Consider the following 27,013-nt stretch of genomic DNA (forward strand, 5'->3'; position numbering starts at 1 on the left):
ACCTGTAACCAGCACACTCTGTCAAACAGAAAAGGAAAGGAAAATAGCCATTTCGAGAAGTAGTAACTAATAGTTTCTAGGATTTCACCAACCCTGTCTACAATTCCGTATCAACCAATGGCTGATGACTACAGAGCAGCTGAGCAGCTCCTCAGCCAATCAGTGTCCTATAAAATGAGGGCCTATAGTTTGAAAACAAGGCGTGTCTCTCTGTGGAAACTAAGAAGGCAGGAAGAAAGTTACACCTGAACTTTTAAGTGAGAAACAACGTACAACGCTGTGGTTTGCAGTCAATACTCGACGGAAAACCGACAAAATGGTGAGTTAGTCGCTGCTGACTGTCTTTACTGATGTGATGTGCAAAACTAATGATGCATATGCTATGCATCCATAGCCTATAGATCAAACAAGACTATTGTGTCTACCTGTGTGAACCATGCAGCACTTCTTTCTTCTGCTGTAGGGGGGGTTTGCATGACCATATTTTCATACCCCCAAACCAAGACCCCTAAAATGTTTTATGCTATAGATGTTTTAATCATAATGGGGGACATTGTATCCATATCATAGCTAAATATTTGTATATTGTATTGTGTATATACATACTTGACATGTGGTTTCACTGGTTTGTGTATAAGCTCACAACACATCGTATTTTGACCTACAAGCAAGGCAACACCTTCACAGGCTGTGCATTGGCTCACTCTGCTACACTGAACCAAACGCCACCTTCTGTAGCTACTAGCTAGCTGTAGAATACAACTCTCGTAGACGTATTTATGATTCTGACGTTTTCAATCTACGAGAGTTGTAGGGTTCACCCCCCATGGACACAGGGACTTTCAGCACTATACCCCGTAGACACTCCAAACATGTACAAATTGAAAATAAAGGTTCTTACCCCCACGGCCCAAATGTTAACACTCGCTACGGGGTAGTAGTTTAATGTAATAATCCATATCTTTCAATAAAGAAGTGTTGTAATGCCGTCTGTGGCCGAACGCCTTTTCACCCTCGTTTACTTCCTGTTTACATTGAGTGTAATTCTGGGTTTCACCAGATGGGGCGGGTCACTACCGCCCATTGGGAACTTCCGAAAGAATCGGCCCTGTAGATAACATTGTCTTGCCCCAATTCAGAATTGTCATTCTTACTTTTTTTTTTTTTGTCCACTAAAACTATGACAAAATGTTCGACTACCTTTTTTCACTGAACTAAATAAAACCTAAATAAAAACTAGGCTACGATGACTAAGACTAAATATATTGACAATTTCGTCAACAAATACAAACTGACAAATGTGAGTGACTAGTGGAGAAGAGCTCCAGTAGAACTAAAAAAATAATCATTTTACGTTTGGTTGCGCTCTGAAAATAGCAGATCTACAAGCGAGGCGTTGTGAGCTTGTAGATCTGCTATTTTCAGCATGCAACCAAGTGTAAAATCAGCCATTACGACACCATCAAGGCACCGCCCAAAAAAGTTTTAGTCGACTAAATCAACTGTAGATTTAGTCGACTAATCTTATGATATTTAGTTGACTAAAACATTTCATATGACTAAAACTAAATGGAATTTTATTCAAAAGGCTATGACTAAAACAAAACAAAAAAAAATCTGTCAAAATCAACACTGCTCTTACAGTGCAATTAACATCACCAACCCCCACCCTCTCTCCCTATGCAGCGTGAGTGTCTCTCCATTCACGTTGGCCAAGCCGGAGTCCAGATCGGTAACACTTGCTGGGAGCTGTACTGTCTGGAGCATGGCATCCAGCCTGATGGACAGATGCCCAGCGATAAGACCGTTGTAGGTGGCGACTCCTTCAGCACCTTCTTCAGCGAGACTGGAGCAGGAAAGCATGTCCCCAGAGCTGTCTTTGTTGACCTGGAACCCACTGTCATTGGTCAGTTAAACCATTTACCAAAGAATTAAAAAAAACACTTTAAAAGAATCCTTCAACCCAAAAAAAATACTTTTCCTATAAATTACTCACCCCATGAAGTCTTAAATTCATTAGTTTGTCGTATTCTTGAGCCGATAATCCAATATTTGACTTGATGGGAGACCAGTCTTAACAAAACCATATTTAAAACATTCTTTGAACCTGGCTCATAGGCCTCCCAGTGATACGCTTGAGAGTTGCGGAGTTAATATACTTTTTAAATAGTTTTGCATTGGTCTCCTACTGCAGCGGACACCACAAATATTGAAGCTCAGGAATGCGACAAAAGAATGAATTCAAGGGTTCATGGGATGAGTATTCCTCTAATAAAAACTTTGAAGAAAAACAAAGTACTAATGATTGTCAATCATTTCCTTTAAACCTTCCATTCACAGATGAGATCCGTACAGGAATGTACCGCCAGCTATTCCATCCTGAACAGATGATCACAGGAAAGGAGGATGCAGCCAACAACTATGCCCGCGGACACTACACCATCGGCAAGGAGGTCATTGACCTGGTCATGGAGAGAATTCGCAAGCTGGTGAGGGCCTTAATGAGTTGACTTTTATTACCAAACAGCTTAAATTCACCTTTAACTGATTAAAGTAAACTTTTTTTTTTTCAGGCTGACCAGTGCACTGGCCTCCAAGGGTTTCTCATCTTCCACAGCTTTGGCGGTGGCACCGGCTCTGGTTTTGCTTCCCTGCTGATGGAGAGGCTCTCTGTTGATTATGGGAAAAAGTCCAAACTTGAGTTTGCCGTCTACCCGGCTCCCCAGGTGTCCACAGCGGTAGTGGAGCCCTACAACTCCATCCTGACCACCCACACCACCCTGGAACACTCAGACTGTGCCTTCATGGTGGACAACGAGGCCATCTTTGACATCTGCCGCAGGAACCTGGACGTCGAGAGGCCATCCTACATCAACCTCAACAGGCTCGTCAGTCAAATTGTGTCTTCGATCACCGCCTCCCTTCGCTTTGACGGAGCCCTGAACGTTGACTTGACGGAGTTCCAGACCAACCTGGTGCCTTACCCTCGTATCCACTTCCCTCTGACCACCTATGCCCCAGTCATCTCTGCCGAGAAGGCGTATCATGAGCAGCTGTCTGTCGCCCAGATCACCAACGCCTGCTTCGAGCCGGCCAATCAGATGGTCAAGTGTGATCCCCGTCATGGTAAATACATGGCCTGCTGTCTGCTGTACCGTGGAGATGTGGTGCCCAAAGATGTCAACTCTGCCATTGCCGCGATCAAGACCAGACGCAGCATCCAGTTTGTGGACTGGTGCCCCACAGGCTTCAAGGTGGGCATCAACTACCAGCCTCCCACGGTGGTTCCTGGAGGAGACTTGGCCAAGGTCCAGAGGGCTGTATGCATGCTAAGCAACACCACGGCCATCGCTGAGGCCTGGGCACGCCTTAACCACAAATTCGACCTGATGTATGCCAAAAGGGCCTTCGTCCACTGGTATGTCGGCGAGGGGATGGAGGAGGGAGAGTTCTCTGAGGCTAGGGAGGACATGGCTGCCCTAGAGAAGGATTACGAAGAGGTGGGCGCTGACAGTGCTGGGCCAGAGGATGAGGACGAGGAGGAATTCTAGGCCGCTCTTGTCTTCCGGTTTGCTGTTGGCCGGAAGTAATGGGATGGAGGGGAAATGGGCCATGTGATGTCCTCTCCTGTTTTTCTTGTGACTTATTAAATTCACCCAATTGGTATGAGCAGTTAATTTGTCTTAAACCCCCCTTTGTCGTTTATTCTTCATTTGACTTGTTACTGTCTTCCCCTTTTGAGACCCAGCTGAGCTCAACAAAACCTTTAGTTCAGCTTCACCAAAACCTTCAGTTCAGTCTTACTCACTGGTACTCATCTCTTAAAAGGTTTTATCAGTGAAACCTGGTTATTATTACATTATTAAACCTCCATTATGGTTGGATATTATTATTTTTAATTGTAATGCTTTCAATTTCTATAGCTAATTCGACTGAGTAGTTAATTGAAAAATGGGGTGAAATTCTCTACAAAGACACAGTGCAGAGGTTTACAGCACTTTCATAAAAGATTCTGGGGTCATTTACTCAGGCTTGTGTGTAGCATCCGAATCGGGTGTGTGTGCACCCCAGATAGTTTTAAGTAGCTCTATTAATTGATTTCATTTTATCGGACCCCCTCCCCATAGGGCAGTGCTTCTCAAACTTTTTCATGCTAGGGACCCCCAAATTGATATATATATTTGACTGCGGACCCCCATCTGAAAATATTGTGCCAGGGACCCCAGAAGCAAAGATTTGTGTTGAAATGTTTGCTTTAAAATAAATATATTCAAAGATTTGCATGAATCTCCAAGATTTTTCAAAAATTGCAAATCTACAAGCTCATAGCGCGGCACTCGGTGCCGCACTATGAGCTTGTATATCTGCTATTTTTGAATAGCCAAAGTATAAAAGGTTGAAATTATTGTGACGCTATATTCACACATTTTGCTGGGGACCCCCTGGAACATGGACACCAGTAAAATAGGGAGACCGAATAGAACATTCATGAGTTCAATGGAGAAGCTGGCACCCTGGTCTATTCGGTTCCTCAAGCTATATATTAATAGTCGGGGGATATTTAAAAAATCTGGGAATAAAATCCTTACCAAGAAATTTCTTCACCATGTGTTTGTAAAAGTGTCTAGTAACACATCTCATAAAGACTGAAATGCAGTTTCCCTAGGGACATTTTTGACAGCTGCTGAAAGTTGGGGTACCCACCATAACCTTATGCGGGGGGGAAATCGAAATTTAATTCTGTTTTACAGACATGCAAAAGTGTCACTTTTCATCTACAGTCACCTTTTTGAACCCAAATAGGGCAATTGTGTGACACCTGACCCGAAAGAAAACAACATGTCACCTTTTTCACCTCGGGGCTGTTTGCATGCCTGGTTAAGTAGCATGTGAGGGGTCAAACTAGGGTGTTTTTATGATTCTGTATCCATTGCAAGCATTTGTTTTGCACAAACCACTCCTTGGGCTAAAAGCGGCCATAGCCACCCCATTCGGATAAAAGGGGAAGGGGGGGGTTTGTTTGGGATTGAGTACAAAGGCAGCTTTGGTTGTGAACAATTATAAAAATTCAATTCCATATGTACGTTTTGACTTCATTGTACCTGTTTATTTTTTTTGAAAATAAGGAGGCACTCCATAAGTGTTTGAACTGAAATATATTTCATCCTGTGCTTCACAATACAAATATTGAAAACAATATTTATCTGTGGAACCGAGTCAAACAAAATGTAACGCCTCAACTCCTACATTCCAAGTGCTTGTCAGGGTGGGGGGTCCCCAGGTCCAATATGATTATTTTGGGGGGTAGCGGCCTGAAAAGGTTGAGAACCACAATAAATGTGACATGAGCCAGTTTCAAATTAAAACATTTTTCGTTTATTAAAAGGATCTGTGCACATTAATTGACAAAGCTTACCAGTATATAAAAAAACATACACACCCATAAAAATGGATGCTTCATTTGTTAGTTGTGTTCAATAAAATAAAATTGACATAGATTGTGTTCACACAGTTATATTACATAAACATTTTCTGTTGTAATAACTTCATAATGCAAACTAAAGTAATCAAATTTAAAAACTGGGTGCACCTGTCACATCACAGTGGTATATACTGTATATTCACCTCGGATAATAGTCTCCTCCAACACATTCAGAAGTCATTAAAATAAACAGTTAGATCTAGAATAAACTATTTGTTATTCTTACAAAAAAGAAAAGTAATGAAATTCGAAATCAATGGCATTTTGCCAGTCCTTGTACAGTATTTTTCTGAAAAAAATTAAAACTTCACTACATGTATCAGAAAATACAGGGGTGAACAAGATGCATTACAATTATGTAAAACAATAATCCAATGATATTAAAACCAAGGTGTAAAATGTTTAAAAGAAACAATGTCTATTATGGTTTCTTGTGAATTATTTGACAGTAATGCATACTTAACTTTTGTTAAAACACTGACATGTGAACTTTGTCATTCTACATCTAAAAAGCCGCAGACAGAAGAGAAATTAAAAGACACTGCTGCATAGCAATTCCAGGATATTGCAAAATAAGTACTGCATTGGGCAATTCTATTCTGAAGGAGAGTATTGAGTATAACTGAGTTATATATATATACTATATATACAACACACACACACACACACACACACATGGTATATATATCTTGTAAGTATACATACACAGCATGTATACACTGTATATACATACATACTGTATATAATATGTATACACACATATTGACACACACACACACACACACACATGTGACTCACAAGGCACTGTCACTTCTAAAGCCGTTAGTGCAAAGATAAAAGCGCTTCACGTCACAGTAACCTACTGTAAGATAGTATTCAACAAACAGCAAAGGTATATATGATAAGTAAAAAGGTAAAGGGATTTAAGGAATTGTCTATAATCTTTGTAGTTCACTGCAGTATTGGGTTCTGACTTTTGCTTGATCAGAAAATTGCTTAACTTGCTCAAATGTTAAGTGACAGCTGCTGAGGTTTTCGGTAATTACTTAGCAGAATTTCAAAGTTTTTCACGGTTTACCCCTACCCCACTTGGACGCCGCCCCTCTTATTCTCCGATTTCTAAACTGGTAAATAAATAAAGTAGGTAGCCTACAAACAAAAACATAGTATAGTCAATGTGCGCCAAGATGCATGCAATTTCTGAGAAAATGCATGCACAATCCCTATAAAATGTGCCAAAATAAAAGTCAACCAATGTGGACACTACTGTACCTTAGTAAAAAGAAAAACAGTGTGTGTTTCTAAAAGTCTTTCCTAATAGTGCTTCCCATAAATGTTTTTTTATAATGAGGTGAGAATGGATGGTTATGAATACACAAAATAGAAAAATGTGACTTAAAATAGCACTGACTCAATAGCGAACTAGCTAGCCTAGCACAATGGCATTATCAAACGTTTTGGTAGAAAATAACATACATTTCTGACCTTGGATATTTCGGGTGTTGAGTTCATTTCTATTTGGTTTAAAACCACTAATAAATAAGAGGGAAGTATGTCATTTTGACAAGATTTGATTTGTATGCTTAATCTGATGTTGAAGATAATCTCAGTGTTCAGCATCTATCAGAACAGTATAGAACTGGGTGATCTGTAATTGCCTAGACATACTGTATAATTTACCGTTCAACTCCAATTACTGACCCCAGACATTGCCTGTCATTCAAGTACACTTTACAGACAACATAGCAGCCATGAACAACTTGCTCTGGGCAGAAAATCATATTATAGACTAGTACAAATTATTATAATATTAAGAGTTGTGCTGTACTACTAATGATGACCCCATGGTGTGAAAGGAAGCTGGGTTAAAAGACCTGGATATTAGCACAGCAAATTAGATTCAGGGCAAAATAATGTTCTTCTAGAGTTCAAAATATTTAAATGACACTCCACAAGCCTAAAAATGGACACATCCAAAACAACAACAACAGCAACAACATCAGGATCTTATTATCTATCATATTGTGAATTAAACTAACATTTAGTCTTACCAGTGTAGTCTCTCTTAGCTGGAATGTAATTAAATTAGTGAGTGCAGTGACAGTGAAGTGGCGATTTCACAAATAACCTTTTCCCTACAATCATTTGGCACAATATATTTGTTGCATAATTCAATATGTATCATATTATCCCTAAAATCTACAGTATAAGTATATGAAAACAGACACACATACAGTAAGAATAAAACCTCAAATAGGCATCCGTGTATAGAATACTGTATATCCAGTATATATGTCACAGTACGTTTGGAGAACCAGTACGATTGAAGACAGAGCGCTCGTTTTTAGGCACGGGGCTCCTTCGGGGGGAGGCGGGGCTTTTCGAGACAGGGTTTATTAGCGAGGCTCGCGAGGAGGAGAAGGAGGATGCGGGGCTGCGAGGCGTGGGTTTATTACGCGAGGCTCGCGAGGAAGAGGAGCCTCCTCCTCCTCCTCCTCCTCCTCCTCGCGTAATAAACCGTCCCGTCCTCTCCTTCTCTCCTTCTCCTCCTCCGAGGAGGAGGAGAAGGAGAACGCGGAGAGGCGGGGCTTTGATGCGCCGAGCGGACCTGTCTTTTGTTGTTCCCCCCCACATAGCAACCAGGAAGCTACGCTAGGGGAACCATAATATCTATGAGGGGAACGCTGAACACGAGTTCACACGCACACGCTTGTCCATGACGGAGGCGCGCCGATTTAGTGGAGCTTGAGGCCGAGGAAGCGCGCCCTCGCGCCTCGAGGCGCGAGTGCCCGCGCTGACCGGCCGACGCTCCACTAGTCGACTCAGCGCCGTTTGATTTGTAAACCGATAGGGACAGAATAGTTCTTTTCATGGATCACTGTGTGTGTGTGTGTGTGTGTGTGTGTCAGGGAGAAAGTAAAACAAAAGCCAGAACACAATAAAAGTATCTAAACAGTCCTGCTTTCAATAAACCAAAAAAAGCATGAGCGCGTGCGCGTGTGTGCGTGTGTGTGTGTGTGTGTGTGTGTGTGTGTGTGTGTGTGTGTGTGTGTGTGTGTGTGTGAGACTGTGTGTGTGTGTGTGTGGCCATATATGTTTGTGCACAAGCCTGGCTTGTGGCTCCCTCTAGTGCTGGGTGGGTGGTAAAAACGAGCGCGCTTTCTTCAATCGTACTGGTTCTCCAATCATACTGTAACATATACGCAAGAGCTGTACTTATGCTCAGTGGTGGAAAGTAACTAAGTACATTTACTTAAGTACTGTACAATTTTGAGGTATTTGTACTTTACTTGAGTATTTCCAATTTCCAGTACTTTTACTTCTACTCCACTACATCTCAGAGGCAAATATTGTACTTTTACTCCACTACAATTATTTGAAAACTTTAGTTACTAGTTACTTTTCAGATATAAATTATGATATTATTAAACATACATTAACCACTTCAGCCCTATTTTATACATAGGCTATTTGAATGTGACTCACAAGGCACTGTCACTTCTAAAGCCGTTAGTGAGCTTGTAGATCTGCTATTTTCAAACATTTTGGTACTTTTACTTTTGGTACTTTAAGTACATTTTGATGCCAATGCTTTTGTACTTTTACTCAAGTACATTTTGAATTCCGGACTTTTACTTTCACGGAGTATTTCTATATTGCAGTATTGATACTTACTTAAGTAAAATATCTGAGTACTTTTTCCACCACTGCTTATGCTGGTCATTCATAACCAGGTGGTTGCCATGCCAGGAACCAGGAGGTGTGTCAAGGCAAAGTTGCTGTGTCTAATGAAATACAGCTAAATAAACACTTTGTGTCTTGTTGTGAGTCAATAAAATAGTAAATATAGAACTTCCATTTATCTTCTGGTGTGATATTGCCCAAGCTGTGCTTTGCTGAGACGTGGTTTGCCCATGCAAACTAATACCTATGAATAACAAATGGAAAAAGTAAGTTAGTAAAGATATACTCTTTTGGTTTTTAAGTAGTTTTTAAATTAGGAATCAGTGTGTGTGTGTGTGTGTGTGTGTGTGTGTGTGTGTGTGTGTGTGTGTGTGTGTGTGTGTGTGTGTGTGTGTGTATAACTCCAGGACAGTCCAACCGCTTGACTTCATACTTGCCGTGTGTATCCTGGAGGACGAAGGTGTGTTGTGCTGAGTGGGACTTCGGACGAAACCGAAAATCCCCAAATCTATGTATCTGTCTGTCTGTCTGTGTCCCATTTAATGCCCATACTGTATATGGAGATCTCCAAGGAGATCACTTATGTGATTAATATGACATCTTAGCATACATATCAAAATGGAAACAAGTCCCCAGGACCTTAATGTCTGACTGTACCACGTGGTGTTTACATTTTTGACTAAAAATTCAATCAATCAAAGCACTGATGTCATAGACTGGCCTCCAAGCACTATTACTGCACTAATTATGCTGACAATTGGCGTGTGTAAGTTACCTTTGCCATGGTGTAATTCCAAATACGCGAGATTGTACTTAATAATGTTAAAAATGTGACTTTGAGACCTGTTTCACCGTGCAATGCATATCAAAGGGGAGACTGTCAGTACAGTACCTGTAGTAGTTGGGTTTAAAAGGGCCATTCTTGTTCAGGCCCAAGTACTTGGCTTGTTCATCAGAGAGCTCTGTAAGGTGGGCGTCAAAGGTAGCCAGATGCAAGCTGGCAACATACTCGTCTGAAACACACAACATGATTATGGAAGGGATAATATTATTTTGCATTTAAAGAGTGCTTAAACCATACTGCCACTTGGCGTTATTTGTACACAACCATTAGAGTGTAACAATAAAGTTGATTCTGATTCTTCTTTTTTTGTCTTTCAGGCTTTTTATGCCTTTATTATGGATAAGGACAGTAGGGTGACAGGAAATGGGGAGAGGGATGGGGAGTGACACGCAGCAAAGGCCGCCGGGATCGGGACTCGACCCCGCAACGTTCTGTCAGGCTACATTGTAGCCTAGGTGCCCGGAACGCTATGCCAGTGATCCGGGCCGTTGATTCTGATTCTAAAGGCGGTTACACACCGGCGAATATGCGAATATACGCAAAATTCGGACTCGTTCCGAATAATTAAAAGACGCTTTTTTCGCTCCGCGAAACTGATGTGGAAGCTTGCATTGACTTTATAAGGTTTTTTAAAAAAAAACGTATTATTTGCATGAGAAAAATCGCCCCGGTGTGTAAGGACCTTTAGAGCCTGACTCGCATTATCATGTAAATACACTAGAGGGAATTAGTTGGTTCAAAGTTAGAGGCAATTGTAAGATATCAAAGAGAAAAATCCAGCACAGTACTCTGCTATGAGCAGAGTACTGTGCTGGATGCCAAATATCAGTGATAGCTTGAAGATAACATTTCCAGCCCAGGGCTGTTAAGTATTCTTTGATCCTCACCCATCTTCTTAGGCAGCAAGTAAACATCCTGTTTGTAGCGTCCTTCTGGGGCATTGTACAACTCAATTAGGGCAAGGGCCTGCAAACATACAGTGCAACAGTGTCATCTGTATTCTTTTGCATTATTATCGCAACGTTATACCCTCAAAATCAGTTATTATATTCTAACAAAGCATTCAAAGGCACCATGGGTGGAGTTCAGCTCAGCTCAAGCTACCATGGTGGCTTAATGTATTTAGTTGAATGTAGAGAGATAGGAAACCAAGGGGAGACATGGGAGACATGACAGGAGTCAGACTCGAACTTGAGTCCTATCATCTCACAAGGAGCATATTTCCAGTGCACTAATAGGCTGTGCCACCAGACACACCATATGTTTTTTCCTGGCATCCTATAGTGTGTATAGTTTCAATGTACAGATTATTGATTTTTTCATATTATATTGTTTAGACTGATGATAGGTTCTTGGTTTACCTATGATTCTAGATTACTATTTCTACGCATTTGATGTATTACCTTGCATTTTCCTTGCTTACTGTAAATCGCTCTGGATTAGGAGCGTCTGCTAAATGCCTAAATTGTAAATTGTCGACCGTGTGACGTCACTCACCAAAAAATTAGTGATTACTTGGAAATGCAGCCACACGTACTTATTATTACAGCAAATGAAGGGGCTGAGCTTCTATGGTCATTTGTTACTGTACTGCTTACTGTGTAGTAGGCAGTAGGTAGAGATGCCATGGTACAGCATAGTGACTGTGTTACCTGAGTGGTGGCTGTGATGGACAAGACAAAGGTGGGGACAGTGGAGCAGCTGAGGTTCAGTAGACGACCCTAAAGACATTGAGCAAAAAATATGTTTAAAACATGAGGTGATATCTTTCAAATAGGATTGTATTGTTGAGTTGGAGAGTTTGAATTAAATATATTTTTATATATGTATCTGTTGCATCTCTAGTTTTGAAACAATGAAGGGGTAAAACAGGAGTTTCACCTCAGCCAGTAGGATGACCCTCTTGCCATCAGGCCAGATAACATGATCCACCTGAGAACGCACTCTCTCCCAGGTCAATTCAGGGGTCCGAAGGCTTGCCTAGAGAAACAATATCAGTCATCAAGAGGCAGCTGTAAAATACTATTCATATTGTGTGAGATTGAGACCTTAACTTAAAGTATAGTGGTGTTTTATTTGCTGTTAGAGGGGGTGCAGCCCCCTGCACACATTCCATTTCTGAATTATGAATCTCCAAATTATGAATGTGAAAAGTACGCAAAGCTTCAAAGCCAATTCAAAATAAAATCTCAGCTTGAATCAACTATGAAAGATAACTTGAATGAATGCTTTAGATACACATTTCTATAACTTCATAGCTTTTGCATTCTGAATGTCACAGTCCATTTGAGAACACAAATGTTGCTCACCACATCAATCTCAGTATTAGAGTGGCCCATGTTGCACACAATGGCACCATTCTTCATCCTATCCAGCTGGTCTCTGGTCACAACATTTTTATTGCCTACACCACAACATACCTCAGTCAGATTAATGACTAGAACATTTATATTTTTATCTTTATTATTGATTTAGCAAAGCAGACAGGATGAAAGCCGATATGAATGTCATCGCACAAAGTTGATAATGCATAATAATACAGTAAAGCTTGATTTGTACTTCATTGTGTGAAAATTGGTGAAAATAGCAGATCTACAAGCTCACAATGCGACACGTTGTGAGCTTGTAGATCTGCTATTTTTGCCGACGGTCATCGTTGTTCAACGGAGTATAAATTAACTGCAAAATGTGCCTTGTATTGACACATAGTTACCAGTGCATGTGATGATCACGTCTACTTGGCGGATGATTTCATTGAGCTTGAGCACCCGGAAACCGTCCATACTGCTCAAACAGAACAAGAGAGAAGCACAAGCATATTTGCTTAGCTGGATGAGTTCCCCTGGAACAGCGTATCTCTTGGAATGCAAGAGATAAGAATAACTGTCCACATCAAGATACAGTACTGTATTAGAATCGTATTCACAAAGGGGGAGGTAAACTCACTTCTCACATCAAAGATGGCATTGCCTACAGTTTTTCTTATGTTTTCCCTTTTTCTACGCTGTACATATAGTGTTTTATATTTGTTGATGATATTGGATAATGGTGTTATTTGTTATGCTATGTTGATGAATTGAGTACATAGGACGACAATAGAAACAAGTCCCCAGGACCTTTTGTGTTATCTAATAAAGTATTTAATCAATTAATTCATCCTGGCCTTTCTCCTACTGTATATATCAGCTCACCAGGCTTGCAGGGCACAGATGGGATCAATCTCTGTTACGTAGACAATGGATCCCAGAGCTTTCAGAGCAGCAGAGCAACCTTTCCCAACCTGCAAAAACAGGACACAATGATCAACAGGGTCAGATTGACCTATTAGTCTCGCAAGCCAGACTGTTGCCTCCCACAATTTTCAAATGCTTCCATCATACAGTCTGGACAGGGCCGGCGCGTCCATACAGGCGACCTAGGCGGCCGCCTAGAGCGGCAGTTTGGAGAGGCGGCAAAAAAAGTCGGGAAAAAAATATAATAATGATAATAAATCGGTAAAATCCGAATTAAATAACATAACCCTAACCTAACCCTAACCCTAAAACCGAAATAAAGAAGCCAAAAACGTGCTTCGCGCGCGCACGGGCGCATCAGAGAAATCTCGCCTAGGGCGCTGATCAGCCTAGAACCGGCCCTGAGTCTGGAGCAACGCAAGCTCTGAAAATGATCACGCGATAAAGCGAATGTGAAGCCTCCTCCCCACATCCGTTTAGTCTTTTACAGTCGCACAAATGTATCCTAATATGAATCAAAATCATCGAGGCATATATAGCTTGCTGCTTAGCAGAAATGGATATTAAAAACTAAAATGTAAAGATAATTTTTTATATATTTTCGTGAACGGAAATGGCGAACAGATGACAGCTTCCTGCCTTGGATTTCGGGAGGTGTGGTTCCAGACTCTATATAGCATTCGGAGATTGAATGATGAATGAATCTTTATTTGTCACTCTCTCCATGTACTTACATACATACAGACAATGAAATATCGTTCCCCCTCAGTCACTAGCAGTGTAACATAAAACATCAAGCCTATCTAAAAACATAAAAGACCCAGACTAAAAACAGCATACAACCATAAAGATTATGGTAAGATTGTGGAATAGTTCAGACTAGATTGCCCTCATCTAGAGCTAACAATGCCTAACAAACATGAGAGAGAATGTGTATACAGTCTTTGCGAATCCTTTTAGGATAAGAGCACCATCTGAATGCCATGTTAGATAGACTAACATCATAGACTCAGCAGTAAATTAACTGATGAAGCCATACTGTATCATTGTTTTGCCCAATTGGTAACAACGTGTAGATGAGTCTACGGTCTACTGTACAAACCACCAATCTACCATCAATCACTGGGAATAGGGCCAGTCAAGTTAAACAAGGGATGTGGATCTTTAGGGCTACGGTTACTAATGCTACTGTCATCGAGGTATAATTAATGTAAAATTCTCTTTTCCGTTGACAGTACAATGTTTACAGTAGTGAAACAGAATAAGTCATAGATTTTTAGACATCACAGTCTGTCGAGCAGAGTATAAGTCCAACTGTAAGCACTCTTACCTCTCCATATCCACATACAACCACCTGTTTTCCTCCAAACATGACATCGGTGGTTCTTTTCAAACTACAGGAATGAGAGACAGAAAGTCAACGACAACAACAACAGTAGAGGCATCATGCTGATCCTTAGCAACAGGAGAGCCTAGTAAGATAACACTTGTGTTTTGATCCCAGTCACTTTATTATGTTTTGTTGGTGTGGAGAACAGATTTTTTAAGGGATGAAAGTGAAAAAACCTTGCGCCTAGCCTAGAAGATCATTTGTATCAGTGGTCCAAATGTCTCCCAAAGTACAATGGATTAAAACATTGAGTTACCCACATAGCCTTCGTGTCCCTATTCTGGCCATATCAAAATATAAAACATTCGGCAAAAACATGCTAGCATTTCAGTGGTCAGTGGTCAGTGGTTAAAGAGCATAAAGATAATTACTAAGGTTGTAAATCGTCAGTAACTGATATAATACAGGGTAAGATTGGCTACTACTGCTTGGGAGATAATAAACAATAGTATGGTAGGCTACTAAATTATATCAAAACTCTGAGGATGCTATTCTGAGGATGGAAAAAATCCTATGTTGGACCTAATCATTTTTAATTAAAAATGATTAAAACATTGCAATAAAAATGGATGCGCTTGTCTCGTTTAAGGGTGTTGAAGTGAGGTTAGGAACTTCAGTGCTTCAGCTATGAAAATCTCACAACTGTGTTACGATTGCCACCACAAGTGATTATAATGCATGTTCCATTGGCTACACTCTCCTAAAAGTGTAATGGATATAGCTTGATGCCATGCACTTACCCATCCAGGATTGACTCTCTGCAGCAGTACAGGTTGTCAAACTTTTGCTTGGTCACAGAGTCGTTCACATTCATGGCTGGCACGCACAATTTGCCAGCTTTAGACAGCTGGTACAATCTAGGAAGAAAACACAATTAAGGGGAAGTCATTTCACCTCCTGTAGGTTAGTCTTTCTGTGTAAGGGTGATCGGGTGTGCAAGTAAACAATAAATCACCTGTGAACCCCAGTGACACTCTCCTCTACAATGCCCCTGATTTTCTTGAATACGTTTGGGTATTTCTTATACACCCAGTGGGTCAAATCCCCTCCATCATCAAGGACCTAACATAGACGGCAGGAGGATATAACATTGATTTTGTTACATAATCAACAGAGAGAGGTATAGTGGATACTGTTACACATTGATTGACTAGGTTTAAATCCCATCTTATCATAAGCCACAGCAGCATCTCCCTCTATTCCATTTCCTGATGGATATCATTGTATGCCGTTATCCAAACTAACTTGGATGAACTGGATCAAGTTTGTATAGGTACCATGTTAGGCTCCCAGCCATCTGCGCTGACACAGCGATCAATGCACCACCAAAAGTCATCCTCGGATTCACCCTTCCAAGCGAAAACGGCCACACCTAGAAACATAACAGGCATAATATCTTAAAACATAAAGTCCAGCCCATCCAATTCAAAACACTGGTGTCATTCACATGGGAGCCAAAGGGTATGGCATCCAGTCCTACTCAGTAGTATCCATTGCTATTCACAGCATGAACATACAGTACATGGATAACCACAGACAAAAAATAATTTCAAACTCAAGTGAATGAACTAGTGTCCTTGCCCAGCAGAAAAACCTTTCCCATGAGTAAGTCAGCCTCACGTTGTGAGCCTCTGTGTCTGTCAGGCCATGGAATAATTACTTGGTAATGCATACATGCAACCAGCACCTAGCAACCACAGATAATAGGCTTTTAGTAGCTTTATTCCTTTACAAAGGTCAAATGTTTCATGCGGATCACCCCCTCTGCAGGGGTGATCCGCTGAGACTTTATTAAAACATTTCCACAATGTCTCCTGGGTTTTAAATGGCCACAGTACAAGACACTCACAAGACAAATCACACCTCTACCCTAAAGGAAACAATACACCAATCATCTGATCTATATAAACCAAAGAAACAAAAAGCTAAATCCAGTCCATTTCCATAACTCAGAGACACTAACAGTGTACTGTGAGGAATGTAAGGTTATGACCTCATGGCTCCCATAGCAAAAGTTACTGTCTGTCACACACAGTGTTGCTTACCAATCTGTTACTGTCACAGACGGGGTGTAATGGTGATTTTCTTTTACTGGCGGAACGCTATTTTTATGACGTCACACCCATTTTATTTAACTTTAATGTGTGATTAATTTTACTTAGGTTTATGGGTGTATATAAATAGTAGGAAACATGTTTGTATAGGAAATGAGAAATTACTAGTTTTAGTCTTTTAGTCTTAGTTTTAGTCTTTGTAAATCTCCTCAAGGAATGAATGCCTTGAATTATAGGAGCTGAAACTAAAAAGCTTGCTTTGAACATTTGCTCAGCCACCGTCTTCTTGACGCTGTGGTGTCAAGCGACCAGTGCACCCCTGGTCACAGGCATTGTTGCTTACCATTGTCAGAAAGGGCAGCAGCCACCTCATTCTGTGTAGAGTATATGTTGCAGGCAGTCCATCTGCACTGAGCCCCCAGGGCAACCAAAGTCTCAATCAGCACCTGAAGACATATAAAGAGCATTAAGAAAATAACCACATAACATAATATATTAAAAAATCTATTATTTTCCAGTGACGATGCCACTGTTTAACAAAGTTTAAATTAGGTTTTACTGTTCAGCATTATTTTGGGGTCAACCAATTTGTTGTGAAGGATTGATGTCACTCCAGGGGACAACAACCTTTATACAATATGGATGCTTATAAAATATATCTTAAAAAACAAAAACCTCATCCCAGGACCCGGTCTAATTCTATTTCCTTCATTGACGCGCACACTCACATATACCATGATCTCTCCCTCCGTTTATTAAACCTACTTTCAGCCCGAATTTTCTTCTCCCCATTTCTTCTTTCTATTATACAGTATGTAGAGTATGATATGTAGAGTATGATGTATGTTTGTGTAAACATTTCAGAGTATATTCATTTTTTCTTTCATCCTTAATATTGTAAAAAGTCAAAGCATATGTTTTAGCATAGTATTGTACATCTGTCTGTCATTAAAGGTTTCGATGAATTGAGTACACAAGCCCCCAAAGGAAACAAGCCATAGCTCTTTCTTGGGTTTAAAATCCTCTTAACAGACCTGGTATTGAACTGTGCTTTTTTTTTTGCAAACTGCTAATAAAGTATTCAATCAATCAAAACCACATAGAGGTAACTTACCGCAGTCTGGGCAGTGATGTGAGTGCAGCCCACGATTTTGGCCCCTGCCAGTGGTTTCTCTCCTTGTGCTCTCTTCCTGAGTGAAAGCAGCGCTGACATATCTGAAAATAGGACAATATAAAAGTGGGCGGGTGTCAAAGAGGGTATCCAATAATAAACAAGTACAATAATAAGATACAAATACATGACTTCTTTAATTATGTACAATAGAGACTTAGGCAGAAGCATCAAGCAAGAATCCTAGTACACTTGCCTTACTAAATCATTGCTAATAGGCTAGTGTATTTTACTGTGTGTTGCATTATCCATAGGCAAACTCTGTTGTTAATGGGCCGAATGGTCCTGCCATGTTTACATGCTGTCACTGCTGACCACTACAGTTGGTCTTAGGGAGGGTGAGGACAACTACGTGTCCTCTGATACACATGAGTCGCCAGCCACTCCTTTTCACCTGACAGTGAGGAGTTTCACTGGGAGGGTGTGACATGTGGAGGAACACGCCATCCTCCCCAGTTCCGCTTCTTGCCGAACAGGCGCCCTGCAGACCAACCTATAGGAGTCGCTAGTGCAGTGACAGAGATCACCCTCCCTACCCGGCTTCTAACCCACAAACAAGGTAAATTGTGCTTGTTGGTGCGCCTGGCCAAGCAGGATGCACCACGGAGGAATACACCAGTCCCCACAGCGGTGGGCGGGAATTTTATCCCTGCGCCACTTGGATGCCCTCTTTTATAATACACTATTGATTTTTTGTGTTGTCTTTTTTCTTGTTTTAATTCCCTATTGAATAGTAAAGAAAAGAAAGTGTTTGTCCTCATTGTACCATACCTTGTTCTGCTATTTCAATCTCACGTCTTCCAAATTCAGCCTGCTTGATGTTCTTGATACAGAAGTCAATACAGCCCTTGGAGTTGACCTGAGTTTTGTCTCGTGGTGAGGTCTCATCATCAGAGCTATCTGTGTATGATGCCCCTGTATGGGAGGGGGTTGGTAAAAAGATAGATAGAAATATGTAAGATTACACAAGGTTAAATAAGTGTGTTGAAATGACGACCTGTGAGGTGACAAAATTAAATCGATTGACTAATGGACAAGCCTGCTGTGGGCAAATTGTAACCAACAACAACTAAGAAAAAGTCTGACTCTCTGACTTTGCCTGACCATAAATTCTCTGCTAACATCACATTAACGGTGGGGGGCTGGGGGCGGGCCCACAATGGAAGTAGACTAGGGATATGAAAATTCCGGGATTAGAAAATGGTCTGAAATTTGTATTTTGGCCAAAAAATATTATAATCAATTCTAAACTTTTAAATGGTATGCAGCATCAATACTTTGTTAGTTGTTTTTACTTATATTGTAAACTGGTTTTCATCCCGTTTCCAGAATCAGAATCAGCTTTATTGTCACATCACAGGTTTACAGAAGTAAAAAAGTGGGTGAAATTCGTTTTCGTGCATAGTTCCCATCGTGTCGTTATTTCCATAGAAAAAATAAAGGGAAGAAGAAGGGGGGGGGGGGGGGGGGGAGATCAAACAAGAGAACAAAAAACCCTAACAAGTTATCTACATATTTACACATGGTGCCTGAGATAAGATAAAAGGTGTGTGAGCATAGCAGCAGACGTATACTGTGCATGATATACTTATGGACGTAAGTTAAGGTGCTAGAACAAAAACACAAGTAGGTCCAAGAGCAAAGACGAAGAGCAAAGAAAAAACAGTCAAGTCAAGTCACTTGTCCCTGATCATCTCATTGTTATGCATTTCACATGTGTACAAATGAAGTAATAATAGAATAGAATAGTCTCCACTGCTTTGGGGTGTTATTTTTGTCACATTATATGTATATATGTATATATATGCACATAGGTGAAATTTGACACATCGACACATTGCTGACCTGGCCTGGAATCGTACCTGAGACAACCAGGGGCTCTGGCTCCCCAGGCGGGCTCACTAACCACTCAGCTATGGCCGCCCCCATAGATAAATACACCTATATAAATATATGACCTAAATAAATACATGATCTAAATGTAACTGGAAATTAAGAAAGATAAAAACAGATGGAAAAATGCCTGATTGCGTTTCTTACCAGAGCCATAGCTGTCTGTGGAAGACTGAGAAATGGAGCGAGACAGGGAGCGACGTCCAGCCTTGGTAGGGAACCTACTGAACTCCTGCTTGTCCTCCACAAACTGGATTTGCTGATGGAAAAGGAAGCAATACCCAGATGTTATTGGATTGAAACGATAGCTTTTAAGGGATGACAGTAAGTCTAAGTTTAAAGGGTATGAAACAAATGTTATTGCAGTCCACATTTAGTGGCCAGTGGGGAGGTTTCCCACTAAGCTTAGTGCTCAAAATAGAGACCCAATTAAATCGTTGGTCATTTCTGGGAGCTGTATTGTGTTTATACTGGTGTAGTTTATTGCATTGTTTATTACTGCTGATGTAAAGACTGCCTGTTTGTCTATGACCAACCATTTTCAAAAGTAATGGCTGGCATTCATGTGCTCAAGAAGAGAAGTGAGGCGGAGAACCTGGCTGACACAATCTTTGCCCTCAATGTCGACAAGACCAAAGAGCTAATCGTGGAATACAGGAAGCAGGGCAGAGTGCGCACACCCCAGTCTACATAGGCGCCTTCAAATTCCTTCTTATGGTTTCAGAACACCCTGTATTTGTATTGAGCACAGAGACATTTTAGTTATTGGTCAGTGTGTTTTCACTGTTTTGGCAAATGAATAAACTTTCACATAGGCCTAAATTTGAGAGCACATCTTTTAATTGCCTTGCCTAAAATAGATGGCATGATGTTACATAATACAGTAGATAATGTGACATTTAAGACATAGCTACTGTATGACGTAAAAGGAAATCAGTGCGCAGTGGCTGGTGGATCAGCCAGTTAGCTCACTGACCGTAGCTCCTTGCGAGTCGTGACTTGTGAGAACCCTGTTCAAATCCAACTTCCATCATCTCTTGCATGTCTCCCCTGTCTCTCTGCCCAAGGTTTCCTGTCTCTCTATTTAAATAAAGCAATAAAGCCCCAATCTTCCAAAAAAATAATGTAATAATGTAATTGAATGTTTTATGATTGCAATCAATTTCAATCGGTAGAATAAATCATCAGTTGTCAAATGTATCAATAGCGAGAAAACATATCTGATTTATTGAAACGAAAAGTTATCAACAATTATGAAATCTGAACTATGCTATGCTCCCACATTATCACAACCAAAATCATTGGTTGCCAACAAATGGACCAATAAGTGGATTAACTCTAGACTTGTGCCACAGAAACCTGCATAGTCGTGGCAAAAGACATGCTGCACTGAGCCACACTGCACATGGTTGTAAGGAATAATCTTTCCAGCATTCAAAGAATCCATTAAGTAAACACACATCACATGTATATGCAAACACTGGGTTTTCTTAAGTAAACAACAGCATAAAGACTTCTTTATGCTTTAATTAAGCATTAAGCTTAGTCGTGTAGTGCATACCGGCCTTTAAGTGACACATTGTGCAGGGTGTTTTTCCATGACAGATTTTGGGTTCATGGAACTTTGTTATGCAGGTGGGCATGCAGCTTCAATTCGTAATGGCTTAGGATTCACCCACCTGAAGGTGAGATCCAAAAGATAAATCTTTTGAAAATCTTGAAAGGTAGGGTAAGTGATATTTTTTGGTTAAAACAAAACGTTTTTTGTAAAAGGTTAAAGCACTATATTGTGATAGTAATCATTGCTATAGACTCAAGAGTATTTGTTCAGTAGAAGGGGTCTCTGCGTCTCTCCAGATCTTTGATAAACACATACATTTTCAAGTGGGTGGCCAATCTTCAGCCAATCAGGAAAAAGTACCCATTTATCAGCTTCAATTTTATATAGTGTTCCAGTTCCAATTTTGTCTGCTCATTTCTTTGTGTCATCACTTCCAATTTCACTTGTTTAATCTGTATCCTGTGTGAGGTCTCTCTCCTTACTGGATAAAATGCATTTTCTGTCAAGAGCTGGAGGGACGGGGAGACGGGGAGACCCCTGTTACTGAACAAAGAACTATATAGCAATTAGTAGTATCAGAAAATAAAGCAATTTAACACTTATTTTAATAAAAAGAATATCACTTACTCTAGCTTTAATATTTTAGAAGAAACTATATTTATTTAAAATAAATATTAAAATGGGTCTGAGGCCCAAAAATGGATCCCGACCCATTGCTTGGGAAACACTGGCACACGTCTGAAAGTGAATTTGTGCAGTGCAGGCAAGGGATGTTTTGGGTATCTAACTTCATGCACAGTCAGCTTATTATTTACTGCAGTATCAACGATACAACAAGAAACATCTTTGCTGGTGTTCCCAGTCACAGTACAAAAGGTTCAAATCCAAGCAACTTGAGATGTTGAGATTGAACTTCAGAAGTTCAGACTGGACCGGGGATGTTTATTTTGTCTTTCTTTTTCATTCACTCAGTATTTCTGCCATGGCACAAATGACCCTTAGGTGGAAAGAATCAGTGCAGAGAGGGATTTCATTACTACTGAATAAATCAGCGTAAAGACGCGCGTGCGTGTGTGTGTGTGAGAGAGAGAGAGATAGAGAGAGAGAGATAGAGAGAGAGATGCCTTTCCCCTCATAAATATCCGTTGAGTTGACCTCATTCCTCTCATGCTCTGAATGGGAATTGGGGTTTCTTCATTCTGCGGCATAAGGGGGATCAAATCCTTGAGTGGATCTACGTCTAAAATCCAGTCATTTTGAGTATGCAACCCACAATAACACAACAATAACAGTAAAACTCACATTTAAGTCATATTGTTTTCACATTATGTTTCCTTAGTATAGGCACACATCCTAGCACCTTCTGAGTCAGCCAGAGATATACAGTATGTATGTGATTGTGTGAATGTACTTAAAAGTACCAGAAGTAAAAGTACTAAAATGTTTGAAAATAGCCGATCTACAAGCTCACAACGAGTCACGACGGAATTAGACAGGCTGTACACTGTACACTCTGCACTGTATTTAGCCCTGGTCAAAGGACTCCAATGGATCATCCAAGGTCAAGGCTGGGTGATCTCCTAACCATTATACCATGTGGCGTAGCTTCCCGACCAAACTGACTTGACAGATTTCAGCTTCTTATCAGTGGTGTAAAGTAACTAAGTACATGTACTCAACTTGAGTAACTCAAGTACTGTAGCCTACTTACTTAAGTACAATTTTGAGGTATTTTTTACTTTACTGGAGTATTTCCAGTTTTCAGTACTTTTAATTCTACTCCACTACATCTCAAGAAGCAAATATTGTGCTTTTTACTCCACTATACAATTCTTTGAAAACTTTAGTTACTAGTTACTTTGTAGATTTTGACTATTATTACAAAACATACATTGACCACTTCAACCCTATATACATTTTGGCCATTTGAAAATATCCGATCTACAAGCTCATTACGATGCATCGTGAGCTTGTAGATCTGCTATTTTCAAAAGATTTGAAAACTTGTGAAATGGGACATTCTGCATAATGAGTACTTTCTACTTTTGGTACTTTAAGTACATTTTGATACCAATACTTTTGTACTTTTTACTCAAGTCAATTTTGAATTCCGGACTTTTTACTTGTAACAGAGTATTTCTACATTGCAGTATTGATACTTTTACTCAAGCAAAAAGAAATGCGAATACTGTTTCCACCACTGCGTAGCTTCCCGACCAAACTGACTTGACAGATTTCAGCTTCTAATCAGCAATGAGATCATCATGCTGCTTCCCTGGTGGTTTCCATGACGGCAGGATTCATCTCCCCATCAGTCTTGTGTTGCTGTTTCTGCACTCACTGCAGCTGACAGCTTAACTTGTACACAACATCAAGCATTACATAACAACCCTTTGTGGGAGAGGTTTTTTTCCACTGGCTGAGAATGTGCAAAAGGAAGCTTAATGCCAAAAAAAAGACTGCTTGCTTTACAGTCAGTCAGTGTCACATACTGTAAAGCCCAACGCTTCCTTCTTCCTTGAGAGGAATATTTAACAATGAGTCTTCTTTTTGAAAACCTTTCATTCGGAACAAGCTATTCAGCCGTTTCCTGGTTGGCTAAGAGACACGTTTTAACAATTAAATTACAATTCAGGCTCATTTTGCTGGCTCAAGGTTTATGAATGCAAATGTATTATATAAGTAACTTGCTTTAAAAGATGCGTTGGATTTTTGGGAGGAACTTATGCAGGTCTATGGCATTTTCTTTTACTGCCATTAATTCCATTTCTGCCGACCTCTGATTTCAATAATACTACATTTCATAATCTAATCAAGTATGAGTTTTTAGTTTGCTTTTGTTTTGTTTTATTTATTAGAAAACAGAAGGAAAAACAAAAATAGCCTAATCCAAAATCTAAATGCTATAACCTTGTGATCAAATTAATATTTTACAAAGACCTGCCAAAAACTGAATTAGTAACACACATTAGGGCAGAATAGAATATACATTTTCAGGTCTACTTTTAATGATAAATCCCATTAATCATTAGGAGCAAAAAGTGACATTTTTGTCACCAAGGTTTTACATACTGAATTATCGGCCAGTGTGTGTGACGTTTGAGCTCGGCCCTGCTGCTTAAGGTAGGGTAAGTGATTTTCTTTGGTTCAAGTGTTAAATAGCTCTATATTCTGATAGTACTCATTGCTATAGAGTGTTCGTTCAGTAACAGGAATCTCTCCATGTCTCTCCAGCTCTTTATTAAACAGAAAATTCCTATTTAGGTCGGAATACCAATTTCATCCAATCAGGATAGAGAACTCATACAGGATACAGATGAAACAAGTGAAATCAGAAGGAATGACACAAAGAAATGAGCAGACAAACTGGAACACTATATTATAAATGAAGCTGATAAATGGGTAGCCTACTCTCTGGCTGATATTTTGTCACCTACCTGAAATGTTCTGTTTATTAAAGAGCTGGAGAGACAGGGAGACTCCTGTTACTGAATAAACGCTGTATAGCAATGATTACCATCAGAATATAGTGCTTTAAACAAAGACCTTTTTGTTTTAACCAAAACATGTCACTTACTCTACCTTTAAATTGGCAAACTTGCAGAGATTGAGAAAGGAGACTTCCCTGTATGGCAATGATTCATAGAAAGGCTGCTTCCTTTTTCATCCGAGGACATTATAAGAAAAAATATTGCAATATTTGCATGTCGTGACACATTTGTCAGTGATTGCCATTACCTTAAGTCCAGTAGTACAAAATAGCCTAAATATAGTAATATTAAACATTTGTGAGATATCATTGTTTTTTTGTTTTTGTTTTTCAGCAGGGCTTTAGATTGAGAGGCAGAACTTTTGAAGCATTTCTACCTTTAATCATCTGTAATAAGACAGTAATATCTTCTCCCTATTACAACCGCCTACACAAGTGACAGGTCGCAATCATAACAAATCAGGTGCTCTCTCCATAATAAAAAGTTGAATCTATCATTAGTCTCCCTTCCCAATGGCCGTTGAGTGTCATCAGAATTTTACTAAAAGTATCAATACTGCAAATACTCTTGTTACAAGTAAAAGTCCGGAATTCTAAATTTACTTGACTGCCTTGATGCCAGTACAAAAGTATTGGCATCAAAATGTACTTCAAATACCAAAAGTAAAATTACTCATTATGCAGAATGTCCCATATCACATATTTTCACATGTATAAAATGTATAAAAATGCTTTGAAAATAGCAGATCAGCTCACAACGCGTTGCTTAGCGACGCGTTGTGATTTTGTAGATCGGCAGAAATAGCCAAAGTATATATAGGGCTTAAGACAGTGGTTAATGTATGTTTTACAAAGTAACCATAATATTTGCCTCTGAGATGTAGTGCAGTAGAACTGTAAAAGTATTGAACATACTCCAGTAAAGTAAAAGTACCCCAAAAGTGTACTTATTGTACAGTACTTGAGTAAATGCACTTAGTTACTTTAAACCACTGGTCTTCTTCATCATCATTGTGTCACTATAGTCTGTCACTTACCTTTTTAACAGGCTTGTGGGTCGGCACGGTGGCGCTGAAGGCGGACGACACCGTCATAGCAGAGTATTTCTCCGCCACGTTCTCGCTCTCCTTCACCTCCTTGCTGGCCTGTTTACTGGACTCCAGCCTCGGGTCTGCCGTGACCGTCGGGTCTGACATGATGACTCCTGGTGTTTATGTCTGTATCCGCAGATCTCAATCTTTGTCGGGTTATTCGCTTGATAAGCACAACGTTAAGAAGCTAACGCTAAGCTTGGCACTGCTATTATTAAAGCTGGTACAGGTCGTTCTGTTCGGTAGCAGCGAAAATATGTTTCAGGTTTCAGTTTGATGGAACTGAGATAAAGTGGGAAAAATGAAGTAACCCAATGTGTTTTGGTTGGTGTGTGTGTGTCAGTGAGTGTTGAAAGGAAAGGTCGAGACAATGTTGCCGTGCTGCGGTTCAGTGTTTACTGCGTTGAAGGCTCAGCTGTCACCTGGCTGAGTGGTGGGCGGTGCGTAACTCCGCCCCCCTGTCTCACGCCCCCCAAAGTGACGCAAGTGAGCGCTCGTTTTGGTCCACGACTCACGTCATAACATAACATACATAACCATAGTCAGTGATGGAAGAAGTACTCACATGTTTTACTGTGGGCCGTGTTTAAGCACAGGCAATGTAGGCAGGCAAAAATGCACCCATGTTTTTTTTTTGTACAGAATTAACCGAAATAACCGAATGAATGTAACAAAAACACCCCAAATAAATAAGTAACAAACCCAGTGAGCGCGCACACGCATGGGGTCCTGGGACTGCGGTGACGCTGGCCGCACTTCAGAGGCGAAAACTGTCCTTTGCCTAGGGCGCATTCTGACATTAACACGGCCCATACTGTCACAAGTAGAAGTACGCCCGTATTAAAAATGTACTTGAGTAAAACTACAAAAGTATCGGCATCAAAATATATTTAAAAGTAACAAAAGTAAAAGTACTCATGTCCCATTTCACAAGTTCACCTCTGAGTAAAAGTACTCATTGTGCAGAATGTCCCATTTCACAAGTTCAAAATGTGTGAAAGACTTTTGAAAATAGCCGATCTACAAGCACACAATGAATCGCATCACAACGCATTGTGGGCTTGTAGATCTGCTATTTTCTAATAGCTGAAATATATTGTTTTGTAATAATCCAAATCTA

General features: G+C 40.2%; 2 protein-coding genes across 3 annotated transcripts; one reads left to right on the forward strand and one right to left on the reverse strand.

Moving 5' to 3' along the window:
• Positions 1 to 195: 195 nt before the first annotated feature.
• LOC308082110 (tubulin alpha chain-like) lies at positions 196 to 3,727 on the forward strand (the record flags this gene model as incomplete). Of its 2 annotated transcripts, XM_080423730.1 has the most annotated exons (4): positions 196 to 319; positions 1,687 to 1,906; positions 2,341 to 2,489; positions 2,574 to 3,724. In XM_080423730.1, the coding sequence occupies 4 exons, from the start codon at positions 317 to 319 to the stop codon at positions 3,549 to 3,551; spliced, it is 1,350 nt and encodes a 449-aa protein (XP_080279856.1). In that variant the 3' UTR covers positions 3,552 to 3,724. The 2 variants fall into 2 exon arrangements, with proteins under 2 accessions (XP_080279856.1, XP_080279855.1); XM_080423729.1 differs by lacking the exon at positions 196 to 319 and having other exon boundaries at positions 1,681 to 1,906; positions 2,574 to 3,727.
• A 1,626-nt stretch (positions 3,728 to 5,353) lies between these two features.
• Positions 5,354 to 26,318, reverse strand: LOC308082781 (S-adenosylhomocysteine hydrolase-like protein 1). The gene is made up of 17 exons (XM_080424791.1): positions 25,840 to 26,318; positions 19,899 to 20,010; positions 18,630 to 18,773; positions 17,802 to 17,902; positions 17,031 to 17,133; positions 15,911 to 16,005; positions 15,589 to 15,695; positions 15,374 to 15,490; positions 14,574 to 14,637; positions 13,202 to 13,290; positions 12,724 to 12,794; positions 12,320 to 12,414; positions 11,892 to 11,990; positions 11,663 to 11,731; positions 10,898 to 10,976; positions 10,059 to 10,179; positions 5,354 to 9,410 (listed from the first exon to the last, which is right to left on the reverse strand). Exons 1-17 carry the CDS (start codon positions 25,996 to 25,998, stop codon positions 9,404 to 9,406), a joined length of 1,632 nt encoding a protein of 543 aa, XP_080280917.1. The 5' UTR covers positions 25,999 to 26,318; the 3' UTR covers positions 5,354 to 9,403.
• Between the last annotated feature and the right edge of the window lie 695 nt (positions 26,319 to 27,013).

This window comes from Gymnoscopelus braueri, assembly GCF_963280865.1.
Source record: "Gymnoscopelus braueri genome assembly, chromosome: 3".
NCBI classification, from domain to species: Eukaryota; Metazoa; Chordata; class Actinopteri; order Myctophiformes; family Myctophidae; genus Gymnoscopelus; species Gymnoscopelus braueri.